The sequence below is a fragment of the Littorina saxatilis genome, linkage group LG8 (assembly GCF_037325665.1).
Source record: "Littorina saxatilis isolate snail1 linkage group LG8, US_GU_Lsax_2.0, whole genome shotgun sequence".
In the NCBI taxonomy this organism is placed as follows: domain Eukaryota; kingdom Metazoa; phylum Mollusca; class Gastropoda; order Littorinimorpha; family Littorinidae; genus Littorina; species Littorina saxatilis.
In genome coordinates this window covers 20,469,820-20,488,811 of record NC_090252.1, presented here as the reverse complement: position 1 = coordinate 20,488,811, position 18,992 = coordinate 20,469,820, and the positions used below count along the sequence as shown (strand labels likewise).

The 18,992-nt window shown below is 40.8% G+C and overlaps 1 protein-coding gene across 1 annotated transcript in view; it reads left to right on the top strand.

Moving 5' to 3' along the window:
* Positions 1–18,992, top strand: part of LOC138974547 (uncharacterized) — a 252,051-nt gene that overhangs the window by 77,777 nt on the left and 155,282 nt on the right. Inside the window, exons 23-27 of the mRNA XM_070347263.1 lie at positions 627–771; positions 3,758–3,923; positions 15,716–15,843; positions 16,327–16,476; positions 17,713–17,874. Of these exons, the coding sequence (XP_070203364.1) occupies positions 627–771; positions 3,758–3,923; positions 15,716–15,843; positions 16,327–16,476; positions 17,713–17,874 (751 nt within the window). The remainder of the gene's footprint in view (positions 1–626; positions 772–3,757; positions 3,924–15,715; positions 15,844–16,326; positions 16,477–17,712; positions 17,875–18,992) is intronic.

Genomic DNA, 18,992 nt, shown 5'->3' with positions numbered 1-18,992 from the left:
CTCATTCATTTAAACCAGACAGGCTTTATATTTAGAGAACATTATTCGTGCCATACATCATTAATAAACCTTTTAAAAACTGAATTAGTAACAAAAATAATGAACTCGGTTGTGTCCGATTTGTCGTTTTTGCTAAAGCATTTGACGTCATTAATAATGAGTTACTGTTAGGACAACTAGCTGTGTATAGACTGTCACCCAAAACCAGTGTGAGGAACAGGACAAACTTGTACTTTGCTTATGTAAATACGGTCCTCAATGTTACACTCCCGTAGCAAAAGGGTTCCATGCCTCATATGGGGCTGAAGGAGAATATGCAATGAGATCCCCTGAATTCCCCCACGTGTCTGTCATAATATATAGCAACATATTGTACTGTCGGATAAGCAAACCAGTGCAGTGTGAAGAAAGGGTAGCAGGGATGAGGAGGACTCTAATCTATGTATTGTGATGGCAACTGGTTTAAGGCTGATCGGAGCTGTGAAACGTAACGACACAAAACCAAGCTGTATCCCTCGTGATGGTAATTACGAACTAACAGGGCAAAATAATGTATTGCAATTTCCTGTGTATTGTAAAGGCAGATTACGAAATATATCGGGACCTGTGTATTGTTTTGCTGACAGGACAATAAAGATCTGCGAGAGAAACCCACGACAAAAGGAGAGTACATCATTCCAAGTGTCAAATATATGGATGAGGGCGACTATCACTGTGACGCAATGAACTGGATTGGCTCTGACAGCATGACTGGTTCGTTAAAAGTCAAAAGTGAGTAGTTGGTGGTGTGTACGTAGAGGTTACATGCCGAGTCTCAGTGATTATTAAAAATAATGGTCGAAGTTAGCGGATCATGAACAATGCGAGCTTCAGCGAGCTTTTTCATGACCGCGAACTGAGACCATTATTTTTAGTAATCACTGAGACGAGGTGTGTAACCTCTTTATTCCTCCTTTCTTCAGTTATTCCAAAAAAACAGGAGTTTTTGTGCGAAAGTTTGATCGAATCCGAATCACTCAACCAGTCAACCTGCGCAGGCGATCGATTAATGCGCGGTTGTATAGTTCCGTGCAAATCATTCCATTCTGTTAACACTTCTTTTCAGTTTCCCTGTTTTGGACTAAAATCAAGTACACAGATATGCTGTTATTCTGCTGTGGCGGTAAAGGCAGATATTGTGTGTTCTGTTTATGTTTTAATATCGCTTAGTAAATGTTCTTTCGTCAAATGGGACTAGCAGACGAACTTTTGCACCCGTGTTCCAACGTTAATTACTGTATGAAGTTCAGTTTTCTTGGGAAAATAGTGTATGAAACCGCTTTATGTTGTTTAAATTGATGAGATGTGTGCATTTGGTTGCGTGTGATCTGTTTATAAAATGAAATATTGTTGAAAACTGACCGTCGGATTGCAGTCAGTGTTGTCGAAGAAACTGCGTTAAAAGAAGGGGAACTACTCTTGTCGCCAGAGTATGAGTTACTTGCCTTGGGAATTTGCTTGTGATGAACGGTTTGTGCACTGCAGATCTAGATTCAGAAAACAACCGAACTCATGGATTTTATATGGAGATTCATGTGTTCAGGCCTGTAGTTGTTAATTTAAATGCGGTATGTTTGTATTGTTTGCTCCAGAGATGTATACTTCGTACGTATAGAGCGTTCGGAACTTTTCAGTCGCAAAAGTAGTACCGAAACAGAACAGCTTCTCAACCCATTGCACTATCGAGGATTCAGGCTGTTGCTGGCTCGTTATTTGTTTGGTTGCTGGGTCATTATCGAAAAATAACTAGCTCTACAAGTTTACAGAAGTAAAGAAGCAGAGGGGGGAATAAAGCCTAAGTACGCATCAATGCATATTCTGTGTGTGTGTGTATATATTACCCGCTATTACGAGCTAGTCGTGTGACAGTACCCGCTATTACGAGCTAGTCGTGTGACAGAGAATTGTCTTGCACACGAGACTGTAGATGTTTCACGACGGCTTTCGCCGGAGTGAAACAGCAGCAGTCGAGTGTGCCAGAACACTCTCTGTCACACGACTAGCTCGTAATGGCGATTATGTCTCACAGCTTCAACAGAGGAGAGAACAAACACGTTTTGCGTACTCACGCTTGATAAACCTAAACACAGGAGCAGCCATTGTGGAGAGATCTACTCTTTGACAAAAGTGAACGAACAACTATGAATGACGTATCGGTATATGTGAATGACGTCACAGTCATCGTCACAGTCTGTATCTTTTGAAGCATCGCAATCTTCATGACGTCTTTCTGTGTCTGCATTCGCGAAATGTTTGTTCTTTCCGGGATCTTTGTCATCTATGTCTGAACTCTGTCCTTATAGTGTCAGACTAACAGGCCTCCTGAGCGAGCCACTTTCCAAGGGCAGCTACATTCGCGTATGGAAACAGTACTGTCGTCTGGGATGCCGTTTTCAGTATTCTGAGCGTTTAAGAATTTGTAAAGAGAAGAAACGATAACAGCAGGAGAAATAAAAGTCGTGTGTGCATTTTGGGTTTTGTTTGGGGACGGTTTCGAGTTTGAATCCGTTCTTGCACATGCTCCAAGGCGTGTACGTAGAGGTTACATGCCGAGTCTCAGTGATTATTAAAAATAATGGTCGAAGTTAGCGGATCATGAAAAATGCGAGCTTCAGCGAGCTTTTTCATGACCGCGAACTGAGACCATTATTTTTAATAATCACTGAGACGAGGTGTGTAACCTCTTTATTCCCCCTTTCTTCAGTTATTCAAAGAAAACAGGAGTTTTTGTGCGAAAGTTTGATCAAATCCGAATCACTCAACCAGTCAACCTGCGCAGGCGATCGATTAATGCGCGGTTGTATAGTTCCGTGCAAATCATTCCATTCTGTTAACACTTCTTGTCAGTTTCCCTGTTTTAGACTAAAATCAAGTACACAGATAAGCTGTTATTCTGCTGTGGCGGTAAAGGCAGATATTGTGTGTTCTGTTTATGTTTTAGTATCGCTAAAGATAATGTTCTTTCGTCAAATGGGACTAGCAGACGAACTTTTGCACCCGTGTTCCAACGTTAATTACTGTATGAAGTTCAGTTTTTTGGGGAAAATAGTGTATGAAACCGCTTTATGTTGTTTAAATTGATGAGATGTGTGCATTTGGTTGCGTGTGATCTGTTTATAAAATGAAATATTGTTGAAAACTGACCGTCGGATTGCAATCAGTGTTGTCGAAGAAACTGCGTTAAAAGAAGGGGAACTACTCTTGTCGGCAAGAGTATGAGTTACTTGCCTTGGGAATTTGCTTGTGATGAACGGTGTGTGCACAGCAGATCTATATTCAGAAAACAACCGAACTCATGGATTTTATATGGAGATTCATGTGTTCAGGCCTGTAGTTGTTAATTTAAATGCGGTATGTTTGTATTGCTTGCTCCAGAGATGTATATTTCGTACGTATAGAGCGTTTTGAACTTTTCAGTCGCAAAAGTAGTACCAAAACAGAACAGCTTCTCAACCCATTGCACTATCGAGGATTCAGGCTGTTGCTGGCTCGTTATTTGTTTAGTTGCTGGGTCATTATCGAAAAATAACTAGCTCTACAAGTTTACAGAGGTAAAGAAGCAGAGGGGGGAATAAATATATATACTCGGTATATGTATGTGTGTGTGTTCAGTTTGGGTTTAAACTACTTTGGTTTTAAACATACGTGTGTGTGTGTGTGTGTGTGTGTGTGTGTGTGTGTGTGTGTGTGTGTGTGTGTGTGTGTGTGTGTGTTGCAGGCAATCTGGTGATCTCGCCTAAAGTGAACACTGTCTTCCTGGATTTGTCAGTTTCTGTGCATAATGTGGTCGTTTTTACTTGCGAAGTTCCGAACAAAAAAGCAAAGGAGGCCCAGCTAAAATGGTTTGACAGTCAGGACAACGAAGTTAATGCTACTTATGGAAGGTGAGACACTGAGTATTTTATTTCTTCACATCAAGTCATTATTTGCTGTCAGATTACACTGGATATCGAGATGAGGTCATTGTGTGTGTGTGTGTGTGTGTGTTTGTGTGTGTGTATGTGTGTGTGTGTGTGCGTGTGTGTGTGTGTTTGCGTGTGTGTGTGTGTGTGTGTGTGTGTGTGTGTGTGTGTGTGTGTGTGTGTGTGTGTGTGTGTGTGTGAGTGGGTGAGTGAGTGTGCGTGTCCACTTATTTGCGTGTTAAAAACCTACTTTAAATTGTAATTGTAATAACATTCCATTGTATTGTAATGAATATATGTGTAATGCCCAATCAACTGAATTGCCGAATACGCGAAATTGGCAAACTTTTTTGCACATTTCGCGTCAACGACAAAACGCTGTCCACTTTGCGAAAGCGGCAGCGTGTGCAAAAGCTTCTAAAATTTGCCCATTTTGCCATCATAGGCTTAACCTGTGTGCCTGTGGGACTTTTGATATTTATTGTGGCTTTTTCGCGAAATCGACAGCCATTCTGCAGCTGTTATTGTCACAAAACATTGCGTTTTCCTTGTTTTCGATTCCTGTTTTTGTTGGAATGGTCCGTGCTGGTCTGTGTCAACCTTAACCCTGAGCATGAATCCCAACATTCACAAAACAACCTTTTTTTTACTAAGATTTGCCATGAATGATCGGTTTTGGGGATATTTATCCATTCTAGCATCTAGCTGTGTACACGGGGTGATATACAAGGCATTTGAGGGCTTTAAAACAAAAAATATTGACTGCCGGTTTTGCGAGATTGGCTGCGTTTTACCGATTTCGTGAGATTGTAAACATGTTGCCGATTCTGGAAACGTGTTAAATGTTGTAATGGGATAACACATACCAGAACATTGGTTTATGCAAATTTGGTCATGTGTCCGAATGCTTTGCAGAGACATGTCAATCGCATACCATCTCGTTCTTGTGGTTTTTGCTAGTCAAGCTTTAGTTGTCTCTATGATGACTTATACTGGGTCTAATCTCCTGTCATGTTGCCTCCGTGACTACTAGACAGCCAGCAGAAATCTGTGTTGAATCTGTTTTTTGACATGTATTCATTGACAGATTTTACTGCTGAAGAATGTTCTTTTTCTTTTTACATTTAGTCAAGTTTTGACTAAATGTTTTAACATCGAGGGGGAATCGAAACGAGGGTCGTGGTGTATGTGTGTGTGTGCGTGTGTGCGTGCGTGTGTGCGTGCGTGTGGAGCGATTCAGACCAAACTACTGGACCGATCTTTATGAAATTTGACATGCGAGTTCCTGGGTATGATATCCCCGAACTTTTTTTCATTTTTTTTGATAAATGTCTTTGATGACGTCATATCCGGCTTTTCGTGAAAGTTGAGGCGGCACTGTCACGCTCTCATTTTTCAACCAAATTGGTTGAAATTTTGATCAAGTAATCTTCGACGAAGCCCGGACTTCGGTATTGCATTTCAGCTTGGTGGCTTAAAAATTAATTAATGACTTTGGTCATTAAAAATCTGAAAATTGTAAAAAAAAAAAAAATTTCTAAAACGATCCAAATTCACGTTCATCTTATTCTCCATAATTTTCTGATTCCAAAAACATATACATATGTTATATTCGGATTAAAAACAAGCTCTGCAAATTAAATATATAAAAAGTATTATCAAAATTAAATTTTTGAAATCAATTTAAAAACACTTTCATCTTATTCCTTGTCGGTTCCTGATTCCAAAAACATATAGATATGATATGTTGGGATTAAAAACACGCTCAGAAAGTTAAAACGAAGAGAGGTACAGAAAAGCGTGCTATCCTTCTCAGCGCAAGTACTACCCCGCTCTTCCTGTCAATTTCACTGCCTTTGCCGTGCGCGGTGGACTGACGATGCTACGAGTATACGGTCTTGCTGCGTTGCATTGCGTTCAGTTTCATTATGTGAGTTCGACAGCTACTTGACTAAATGTTGTATTTTCGCCTTACGCGACTTGTTTTGTCTGTGTGTGTGACCTCAGTTGCATGCAGGCTGCTTCAACCTTGAGTTGTTTTGCCTTTGTTTCTTTTTGTTTCTTTTTTTTTTGTAAGGCGAGGGAGCATCCTTCTTCATTTGTCTTTTTTTTCAATCACATCAGGTAATCACAACATATTTCTTAATCTTAAGTCAAAATCAAACATACAAATCAGATCAATTGGCGCACAATATCTTCTTCTTCTTTTTCAGCGTTCGACGATGCGCACCATACCAATATTTACCAATACACATTTTAGCGATAATGAACAAATGATTTATATAACATACCGTTTCAGTGGAAACATTTTTGTCTGGTGGGAATCCTAGCAACACTATATTTGCTGTCAAGCATATATATATATATAAATATATTATATATATATCCCATGACCTCCCTTCTTTGTCTCTGTTACTTCAGTATGGGTATATATGTTGTATTTTTATAGCTCAATAAATACATCATGGACTCCAAAATATATATGATAGTGCAGATTCCGATTTGGGCAAAGAACTACTTTCCTCCCGACCTTTGACCTCGCGCCGAACAATGTGACACATTTGTATGAAGTTCCAACATCGTATTGCACGGCTCAGAAAACCATATCAGTTGCACGCAAAAATTAATCTCATAACTGATCTGATGTATGGGATGCAATAAACAAACGTTTCCTTCATTATGAAATCAATGCAGATCGAAAAAAAACGAACATTCAACTTACAAGATACCCAGATGCTAGCGAACCAAAACAAAAACACGAGTACCCTCCTTTGCATCGTTAGCAGACGACTTTTGAGAGTCTGTCAGTAATGTGTTTGGTGTGCGTCTTCAGTTTCTCTGGCAGTGTCGGTGTGAGAACAGACAGAAGCTAGGGAGCACAGATAATAGAAGCCCTGTCACATCTATAGACTAATCACACAATCAATACACATTTGGCTCATGTTTTAAATGACAGTTTCGAGTTTGTTAGTCAAACTCAAAGCAACAACACTGTCACTGGTGACATGCGTAGCGAGACCGAGAAGCGTCCTTACCTGGCACGGTTTGGCTTCGCTATCATACATCGGCTGTTTCACGTGTTTTGCAAGCAAGTCTACTATTTTGCCTGGCTCTGCAGTAAATCCACATTGGCGATGAAGGTATCCAATAACTTAACATGTGTGTATTTTTCCGTAATCCAGTCATATTCCTTCAAAATGCAATCAATCGGCGGTGACAGACGTGTCAGCAATTCGCGACTTCACCAAGTCGGTCCCGTTTTCCTCACACCCATACCAGTTTAGGTTCATTCATGCAAACACACTCGCAAAACAGTTTATCACGTAGATACATTTCAAATAGGGAGCAAATGGTTAAATCTAAACCTACATATTTGTTCCCTAAAATTTGCTTCTCTGTCAATAAGCCTAATTGTATAATAACACGTTCGAGAAAAACAACGTGGAATCGATTCTGAATCGAGTAAGCCAAATGGGTCCCAAACCCGTTTCGCCCGTTCTGTCGACCTGAAACGCAAAACAAAAGAATTGTGCGCTTCAACTAAATTAATTTCTATACGACGTCATTACTTTCTTGCAACTTATGAACCTTTACTTAAAGCTTTTAAATGGTCTGAAAGTAGTGTTACCGCGTACTTATCGATGCACTCATTCATTTTATTTTTTCAGCGACGGTCACTTAGTTTAAGGTTGCAAAAGGGCTAAGTCTCGCTGGCACCACTGTTTTACAGTCCACAGATTGCAACAGTATATATATACCCACATTTTCTATTTACTCTATAAACCACGTTCAACCAAATACTACAAATCTTCTGGCAGAAAAAAAAGAAATGTTCCATATAATCTGTCTCATAGTTGCAATATGTACTATAAACATTTTCAACAATTCCCATTTTAAACAAAATTATATTAGTGCGGTAAATATTATGCAACATTTTCCAATGTAATTCTGTCATCAAGTGGATTATAGTGTGAATAAAGGAGTTACTATTGTGTGTTCGTGTTCTGCCCTATCTAATTTACACTGAATCTTCACTCTTCACACTACACACTTCAAACACGGAATTTGGGAGGATACAGACGTATTAATTCCTCAACCAAAACAACATGATTCTTCACTTCAATACAACAATATGAATCCACGTCTCGAACACACAGTTCACACAATCTTATATCATTCACTCAATGCATGTAAATACAGGGTATACATATTCTTTCTCAAAGATAGATTAATGCACAAGATATGGTGCTGACAGACACTCACGAGTTCGTTTCACGGCTCACTGCAAGTCGTCATTTACACATCATTGTGTCGCTGAATCCCGTTAATGATGAATTTCCCAGAAACTCTCCTTCTGGATGCCACGCACACCTTTCACAATTCTCCCCGAGAAATGCTTCCGCCATTAGCGAAAAGAACCGTCGTCGCTACGACTGGTTACGATTAAGACTCCGTCATCTAGCCATCTGCGACGATGTGGTCCCTTGCTCGTCAACATCGCTCCGCGCTCTTCCGTGTAAGGTCCGCCCCTCGTACACGCCATGGAAACTCCTCATGGAAACTCCTAAAGAATTTAACCAAGTCTTAATACAACATTCTCTAAAACCATCTCTTCTTCCAAACATTCATGTATCAACTCATACATTCTCGTTAATTCTACATTCACATTCCGTCCACATTCAATATCCAAGCTAATACTTAATCTATGAATAACACTGCCATACAAAGCATCATCGTCTTAAACATAACATAAATGCGTAACATTTATGTTCAAGAAATTCCCCAAGAAAAACCGTGATACAATGACATCAAGAATTATCTTAAAACTTCACACTAATATTTAGTGCACTTTGTATACACTAACCTTTACATTGCAGCTATATAATCAAACTTCAATAATATACAACATAGTAAATCATTTACCTTAGGAGACCCGTCTCTTGAAAGAGTGAATTTGTCCCAGACAAACTTGACACCCGCTAAGACACCTTGCTCGGTCGAGCCTCTATAGCGTTGTGACGATATCAAACCACAACCAGCTACATGTCTCATACTCGTAAACACAGCTCATCTCAAACTAGGGTTTTTCGTGTAACACACGAAACACGTGAATAACGCTCTCTACAGTCTCTACGCCTCGCCCTTCAACATTTAGGGAGGTTAAAAACACGACGGCCTACATATCACAAATCTCATACCCACATCCTTGTGACAAATTCTCTCAATTTGGTCTCAGGGGAAACTTTCTGAACAATTAGCCATTGCCGGTGGGTAATTTCAACATCAAATTAAAGACAACATGGATTCTTATACTCGAGACTTAATAAATACTGTAAATACTGGCGCGATCGAAAATACTCTTAAAGAGTATTTTCGAGCACGCCAGTATTTACAGAGTCTTCCCCACCAAAACATTGCGAAAACTCTGGGTTTTTTAAAAGCAGTCACGCGTCCTAAGTTTTGTCTAACAAACGTCTTCACTGCACTGTGCACAACTTTATATTGCATAAATACTGAGGGAAAAAACCCAATAATCTCCCCTACTTGCGGGAGTGTCAATCAGTCGTTACCGACCATTAAGTCAGCTACGTAGGTTAATTATACCGTGTTGTGCCCATGTATTAAAACAAGAACACACTTCTGAAACATAACCTTATTGTTATTACAAATATATTCAGAATAAACATGATTACACATCATATCCTTATCATTCTAAATCCAAACTTTTAAAACTTCCTTCCAAAACAACGATTTTATCATTTCAACTCCCGTTATCCTTTTCCAACTCACTCTAAATCTACAACATGCAAAATCTTTTCCAAACTTTGAAAACCAGAAATATTGTACAAATGTCCATCTATCTTCCACTGAGGACGTTTGTAATGTCGACGCCCATTCACACAAATTGGACGACTGAATTAGTGTTAAATCAATCATTTTAATGCCTTTTTTCGTTTTGGCTTTTCAACACGGATCTTTTAACCTTTTCAAAGGCTTTTTTACTAACGTCTTTCCTTTTCCACAAAAACCTAAAAAGAGGGTGTTTACTCTTTCCAAAACCTTTTTCTGGAATACATAGTGCCTTCATAACGTAAACGAACTGAGGGACAATAAAATTTGTAATAACGCACAATTTTCCAAAGTAACCTAAATTTCTTCTTTGCCAAAAGAGCGAGCAATTTTCAAAGAATTAATGTTTCGGATTGTCTCCATCACAATCCGAATCCAGACCTGTTTACCCCTAAAACATTGCATGTGTATTTTCTGGGAGCAAAATGAGGCAAATGTGTAGTTTTGTAATTGAATGTGTAGAATTTCTCGTCGACCTATCACAACAACAAGAACAATGATTGCTACTTTTTACAACATGTATTGATTGACTGACGGAAAAATGGGAATTGCAGACAGTGCAATGAGCATGATGTTTTCCTTTCCGCTAAGACAAGGCATGGGTAGTCCTGATGATATTTTGGCAGAAAGACTTGGTTCGGCGCATTGCTCGTCTTTTTCTTTTTGGTCGGTGGCCTTTCGGAGTCATTTTCTTCACAGTTCTCATCTTCACTTTCGTGTGCTCTGCGTTCAGCCATTGTGTCGAAACGCCCGCATGGTTTGGCAGTAACGCTTTCAGTTGTGCCCGGCATTTGCTTGGAGAAGCCTATTCGGCATTAACAAGCTACAACGCAACGCCCGTGGGCGCTTTACGCGCTGCACGCAGCAAACGACTGCTGGCCGAAAACATGGATTGGAAAATGAATCGGTCAATGGAGATGAAGAACATTACGGATTGTGATATGCGTAGCCGAAACAATACCGTTTGCGTGCAGGGACGGGGCGGTGTGAGAGCACAACGGGACAAGGAACAGGTGTAAAGACGAAAAAGGAAAAAAATATATATATTTTTTTTTAAATACCGTTTGCGTAGAAAACGACAGACTTGCGTAGTTGCGTAGTATATTATTCAAATTCGTAGTTTACTACGCTCAATGTATAGTGTAAACAGGTCTGCGAATCAGACCGTGGTGCGTTTTGGTGCTAAACCTAACTTTTAAAATATAAATAATACATTGACAGCTTGTTACACAAACATTCTTAAATCATAAAATAATTATTTTTTCATCACAACAAAATCAGTACAATTCGAATTTTTGAAAGTTTGAAAAAAGAAAAGCCCGGAAGCGGAGTCACTCAAGGTCGTGGTTCTCGTAGCAGACGACGGTTTATGCCTCTCGCCAGTTCCCTTGAACAGTCAAAATCCATCGCTAGAGTTCTTGTGAACCACAGCCGTTTGTTTTGTGCATAGTCCGAGGTACATAATAACGTGCTATTGCAGATAAGCTCACAGCGAGCCGCATTCAAATTACAAACTGACGACTGCATTGTGAAAAAGGAAAACTGGATCACACGGGTTCACGATGGCTCAGGGGTAAGATACATCACGCAAAAATAAACTCTTTGAAAATTGCTCGCTCTTTACGGAGGGCACCTAGGATGTTTCTCAAGCGGTGAGTGTTTAAATGAAAGGGTGTTTGTACTGTGTGTAAAAGCCTGACAGTATATGTGATGGTTTACGGGAGGCTTACTGTGCCTTTAATATCTGCAAAATGTTATTTTTCTTGGATGAACAGTTCTCCTCAAGGGCAGATGCTGCACAAACATTACAACAAAAACAATGCCGAGTAACCTCAACTTAATTTTCCAAACAAGACCGTTACACTCTGCACCACGGCCTCTACTGGAGCCAACCCACATGGCCTCCGTTTATGTACGGTTTATCTCAAAACCAGACATATTCGCAAACGTGCGGAACAAATTCATCACTACATTCACACCATATTTGTCTCTTAAAAACAATGTTACATCGTCGGCATACAACACAATCTTCAAAACACAACTTAAATTTCCCACCATACTACGTTTTAACACAATACCTGTGTGAACACGCCAGGCAAGAACGACTGCCAAAGGAATAGGCTTACGTAAACATGCCAATATCAAAGTAGTCACACCCCATACTTTCACCATTCTGAACAAACATTCTTACAACCAGAAGTCCAAACACATGATTTGCGGTTCAGTCCACGTAGAGTAAAATAATATTCAAATAGAACCTTTCAAAGAAAAGCAAGTTAAATTCAAATAGTGAATAATAAACAAAAGTTATGACGTAAAACAGGAAAAACGAATGATGCAACATTCGGATACTGATACAAAAGGTGAATGGGCCAGGGGATTAATTCCCTTGACCTACCTGTTTTGGGTCAAAACAGGCTTAGTCAAGTATATCAAGCATAAAGAAAAACTCAAGGTGAATAGAATGCCAGATGCCACAGTCGCGGGCTACTCAACCCAAACCACTCAGGGCGAAGGGAAGTAGGCTGTGGACCAATGCAATCTGTGGACTAAAGCTTCAGCTTCGGTTCCACACCAATCAATGCGGTACTGCACCGAAGCTCAAACGGTGGTGTCAGCTCACCCTGGCAGGACATGCATAAGCAACAACAACAAAATGTAGAGCAGGAAACTGATCGATTACCTAACTTGCGCAGCTTCGATTAGATACCCTCCATCAGTGTGATGGAGGTGGGGTGGGAGGTGGAAAATAATTGCAGAAACAAAAACCTGACCTCTCTCTTCGCTGGGATCTTGGAAAAGGGGACGCATAGACCTGCGCATGCCCGCCCTTTCGAGCCTGGCTGGGCTGACACGCACAGCTCTCTGCTGCAGCAGAAACGGGGCTGGCGCGCTCACAAAACTTTCTTCGTTGTATCTCCGCTACACGAACAATTGCCTTTGTGAACACGGCAGCCAAGGACGACAAACATGCCAATATCAAAGTAGTCACACCCCATACTTTCACCATTCTGAACAAACATTCTTACAACCAGAAGTCCAAACACATGATTTGCGGTTCAGTCCACGTAGAGTGAAATAATATTCAAATAGAACCTTTCAAAGAAAAGCAAGTTAAATTCAAACAGTGAATAATAAACAAAAGTTATGACGTAAAACAGGAAAAACGAATGATGCAACATTCGGATACTGATGCAAAAGGTTTATGGGCCAGGGGATTACTTCCCTTGACCTACCTGTTTGGGTCAAAACAGGCCACAAACACTTATCTTTGAGAGCTCAACGAGAAGTGTTGACCCCAAAAGGAAACCGGGAAACTGAGAGGGGTATGGACTGAACCGCAATATTACCTGAACTTCTGCAACATATGTAACTTGCTACTTAGACCGCATAGCCAATGTGCAGACCACTCTCAACTTATACAAGATACCAATATTCCAGATTACATATTCTTACCAGGATGCTTTAACGATATCAGTCATCCTGATTGTTTTAGCAACACGTAAGGGATGGCGTAGAACAACCAACAGAGGCATACGTGTTGGTTTCAGTTGCATAATTGTACCGCTCGAAACCGCAACGTCTGACGAGAAGACAGGTCTGAGAACCCTCGAGAACTGCAACACACAAGACAAAACACAGCAGAACAAAAGGCCTAACAATGTCTAGGATAGGTTAATCAACAAAGGAACAGGTCTGACATCCGCAACACTTGCCACTAGCTCTCAACTACAGTGAATGTTTTGTTTGAATAAAAAGTACAAAGATTATAAAAATGTAACCTCTGGCTACTTCATAAAATGATACGTGAACAACAAGGTTAGTGTTAGTTGTTGTTACGACCCATGCCGCTTCCTGAAGCGGTGGCAGGGGAAATGGTTGTATCCGGTTGACCGTTTTGAAACATGGGTATGACTTTAGGTCTGTCAGACTGAGGGGCCCTGCAGCGAGAAGCCGGATGGGCCCCCAGACACCAATAGCATTAATTTTGTGCTGAAACTTACAATCAGTTCCAGCCATGCAGTGCCCCTTGTTATGGTACGTGTAGCATGTACCGCGTGGGTTTCGAGCATTCTGCTCGGTATGGGGCTGCTGCTGATGCTGCTGATAGACAACCCGGTGGTCTAGCACCGCCTTCATGTAGAGCTCTAGATGAGTAGAGCCCCACTTAGCATCCCCTCTGGCGACCATTTGCCGAAAGTTTTCGTCATAGCTCTCCCAGCCAGCTTGCTTCTCTGCCAGAGACATCACCGTCTCCATATGCTGGGCAAGACCTGCGGTAGGGTGGGGCTTGTGTAGGCTAAGGGCCGCCACAAAGCGATTCCATGCTTTTATCCACATGGCTAGAGTCAACTTAGCCTGCTGTTGATTAGGCATAATCTGCAAGGTGGGAGTACCCTCGCCACCTGTTATTTCTAGCCGAAAACTGTCTTGACTTTTAGAAGGGAGTAATGTTTGGAGGTCTATATAATTATTCACCCGCCCAAATTTTAGCCGATTGCAACACTGAACAAGAATAACCACTGGATATACCTTAACAAATCTCTTTAAGAAAATGTAAAACATATAAAAATCCAGAAAAGGTGAGATGCGACTTTTGCCGTGGTGGAGGCTTGTAAGAACCCCATTGCGGGGCGGGGATATAGCTCAGTTGGTAGCGCGCTGGATTTGTATTCAGTTGGCCGCTGTCAGCGTGAGTTCGATCCCAGGTTCGGCGGAAATTTATTTCAGAGTCAATTTTGTGTGCAGACTCTCTTCAGTGTCCGAACCCTCCCCCCGTGTACACTACATTGGGTGTGCACGTTAAAGATCCCACGATTGACAAAAGGGTCTTTCCTGGCAAAATTGCTTAGGCACAGTTAATAATTGTCTACCTATACCCGTGTGACTTGGAATAATAGGCCGCGAAAGGTAAATATGCGCCGAAATGGCTGCAATCTACTGGCCGTATACAATTTCATCTCACACGGCATCACTGCAGAGCGCCTAGAACTGTACCCACGGAATATGCGCGATATAAGCCTCATTGATTGATTGATTGATTGATTTTAATTTGCGTGAATGTACAAAGTCCGTTCAGTTACGTTCTGTAAACTACCTTGTTAGCGCCCATCCCCAGTATGCACCAATGTTAATAGCAAGAGAGGGAGGGTGTTAACTCTGTACGATACCGTGTGCACGATCAGTTCATCGTGAGAAATAGCCCTATATTTGGTCACTTGGAATACAACTATTATTGGGACCGGCACGGTTGGCCTAGTGGTAAGGCCCCGCCCCGTGATTGGGAGGTCGTGAGTTCGAACCCCGGCCGGGTCATACCTAAGACTTTAAAATTGGCAATCTAGTGGCTGCTCCGCCTGGCGTCTGGCATTATGGGGTTAGTGATAGGACTGGTTGGTCCGGTGTCAGAATAATGTGACTGGGTGAGACATGAAGCCTGTGCTGCGACTTCTGTCTTGTGTGTGGCGCACGTTATATGTCAAAGCAGCACCGTCCTGATATGGCCCTTCGTGGTCGGCTGGGCGTTAAGCAAAACAAAGAAAGAAATAACTATTATTGGGAGATATGTCGGTGCAAAGATGTCTACCCGCTTACTCTGTGACGCTAACACGTTCGGATGTGCGTCAGCGCCTTGTCATATTAAATGGAAACTGTAATCTTACCACAAAGATCCTTTTACATCATGGTTTTTAAACAAATCAGAACTGAAAATGATGACTCAAGATCGGTATTAGCAGTACTTTGGTCCAAATGTGGGGGGTGAGCGCTCACAAGGAATAGTACCCTATACACGGTTTTTGACCCAAAGTAGAGGCTGGGCGTTTGCTCGATACTGGGCGCTTATAGTGTGGTTGACGGAATGTGTTTAAGGGTCACAGCTGAAATGCAGTGAAGAAATACATACTATAGTGTTTCTGTTACAGAATGAAAATAGTATTTACGGAGAGAAGCTTAAAGCTGCACAATTATTTCCCACGAGAATGGAACAATGGAAACTACACCTGTAAGAGCAACACTGATGGATCAAGCAGTATTGGACTGATAACTTATTGTAAGTTGCAATGTGTGTATGTGATTGTAGTTATGTGTGTGTGTGTGTGGGTGTGTGTGTGTGTGTATGTGTGTGTGTGTGTATGTGTGTGTGTGTGTGTGTGTGTGTGTGTGTGTGTGTGTGTGTGTGTGTGTGTGTGTGTGTGTGTGTGTGTGTGTGTGTGTGACATATTTGTTGTATTGTTTTGTCAAGAAGGCCAGCAATGAGGGGAATTCAAGGCTCCAACCCACATCCCCCTCCCGTCGCCCCTTGTCACTTCTAGTTTTGATATAGGTTGTAAAACCAAGTTTATTACAAATTATACTTAGCAGATTTGATGACAACAAAAATATAGCTATAAGTATGTTTGTGTTTCAGCGCTTTCAGTCTTGGTCGCGGATTATCTTTTTTCATGCTGTGCAGTGCGTTTAGTATTATTCTGTGAGTTTGACGGCTTGACTAAATATATTATTTTTGCTTCAAACTACTTGTTTTATTTTCCAGGGGGAGTCACCATGGTATCACCAACAACACAGTATGCTTTTGCCGGCACCGATTCCAGGGTTTGGTGCCGCATGTTCGTGTCAAATCAAAAAGTAGAAGTCTCTTGGGAAAGGAAGTTTCGATTTTACTTTCCGAAACACATTAAAACAAGTAAGGTTATAAATTATTAATTAAGTTATGTGCAAAAATGTTATACTATCCAAAGTTTAGCCTAAGGTTCTTAGGAAAAAAAGTATTGAAAGGAAAATATTTGATCTCAAATGTATATGATGACTAAAGGCCAAGGAATAGGGATAGATATATTGGCAGTCCTGTTTTTCAAAGAGGAGTAGATATTCAAGCATTGTTATAGATATTATTCAAAGTCGTAATGACAAGCACACGTTTTCCTATGATGCGAACAAAATGACTTACCATAAAACTGGTACGATCCACCAGTTCATGATTTCCACAAAAACGGTTAAAGGCACAGTGCAGCTTACAGCCTTCGTTTTGCGTTTTTGTTGCAGCTGAGTGCATTTACAGTTCAAAACTCCTCCTATGGTAGTAAAACAATCCAAAAACTACCCAACGACGACATATGTGAAGCTCGACAGTTTCTTGATAAATTGACCTAGTTATTACGTGGTGTTTGGTCGGAGTTCGATTCAACAGAATGATTTCGCCCTCCATTTTGTTTTACACAAACTCATGATGATGTCTGATAGTTTGCTAGTGACGTGTCTTTTTGTGCATGATGGGGTGATCTACCTGATCTAAATTTAGATCCAAAAATAGGTCAAGACCAGCCGGGTCCGAGTACGAAATTAATTCGTAAACAAATCGCAGTTCTTGACTCTTTGGGTGCAAGTCAATGAAACTTGGTAGTTCTTCTAACGGATAGCTGCCTGAGGTATGACTAAAAGCCCCAGGGGCTCCGTGCACCTGAATTTGACAAGTTCAGTACCTTTAACATTTGACAAACAAAGCTACCAACTGTTATGATTTAAACGTAGCATGGTACGTTTTAAGACAAATTGCTCTGCTGTTATGCCAAGCTTTGGATTGCTACGCTCAAACAAAAAATGTATAGGCAGGCCACTGTTAGCTCTTTCTTGTGAGTCCTCGTACTCATTTCTGATTATCATTCCGTGAAGTGGTCAGATTTTGTGTTATAAAACATTGACCAGAGGAACTTCAGACACTCTCATTATTATTGGCCATTATTTTTTTTCTAAATATTTGTTTAATGTATAGATTCTTGCTCAAAGTAGCCAAACTGTCTATGTGCGAATAAATGTTAGACACTGCTACACTAAAACACCATTTGCTACGTTAAAATCATAAAAAGGAAATTGAAACTTGAGGTTTTACTTGACAAGAACTGATATCGTGTTTGTTTTTCAGGCGACAAGTACAGGCTTGGCTATGAGCGAGCTTTGGATGAGAAAGCTGACTATCTGGAAATCAAGAACGTCACGGAAAGCGATGCTGGCAAATACTCATGCAAAGTGGAACATTTGCCCTACGGACGTTTCAAAACCCTTGACATTAACGTCATTTTTATAGGTGGGTACTTTACTTTTCAAACATAGAACATGCGAAGAGAGTCAAACTTTCGAGTTGACTGTTTGAAACCTTTGCCCCCCTCTCCCGTTTCTTTTTTTTTAAGAGCACATAACCATCTCATTACATTGCATTGTCATAGCCATGGGGGAGGGGGGGAGTTCACAAAGCGTATGTATAGGCATATGTGTAGCGAGACTGAATATGGTGCAGTTACAGGTTACCCCATACCCCTCTTCCTTTTAAAAGCACCAACACATGTGTAGAGAGTCAGAATTTCAAGTTGACTATTGGAAGCCCCAGACCCATATTTTTAAGAGCACGAAGCCATTTCCCTACGTTGCATTGCAATACCCAGAGGGTTAATTCACAATGTATATGTAGACATGTGTAGAGAGTCAAAATATTATGACAGTCCACCCCCTCTCCCTTCCTTTTAAGAGCACCAAAACATGTGTAGAGTCTCAATTTCAAGTTGCCTTGTAGAGAGGCATAACGTCACCATAGTCTGAAGCTGGCAATGCGACGGAAATATCAAATAACTTTTAGAAGCACATCATTGAGAGTAGTTTGAAATATGTTGTGCTTTTTTCAAGATGTAACGGTTCTTCTTTTTCCACAAGCAATTTTTGTGTTTGAATAGTAGATTTCTAAGATTCACAAAAGTCCAAAGAGTTTAGGCGTATTAGGCGGATACTTTACCAGTCACTTGTTAAAAATGTGTTGCATTTGGTATGGAAAAGGATCATGCTATCACAAATGCAATCTGAAAAACTCATTGCACATAGGCAAATCATACGCACAGTCAACAGCCAATCTTTCATCACTAGGGACACACAAAATAACGTTTCTACAGTTTATGTACACAACTTTAGTAAAACAGAGGGTTTTGAAATGATGCAGTGATCAGAATGTGAACCGGGTGAAGGTGAAATGGGTTAAAGATACCGTGAGTTCTATGAGTTCCTTGGTTGCACCGTTGGTACTTGGTTGTATTCCACAAACGGGTGTCTTCAGTCTTAGAGACCTAGTAGTCAGTCGGCTAAGGACCGTTTTGAATACTTTTTGGCGTCACGTTAGCAAACACTTTTTTCTGATAGATTTTAACACCACAACACTAC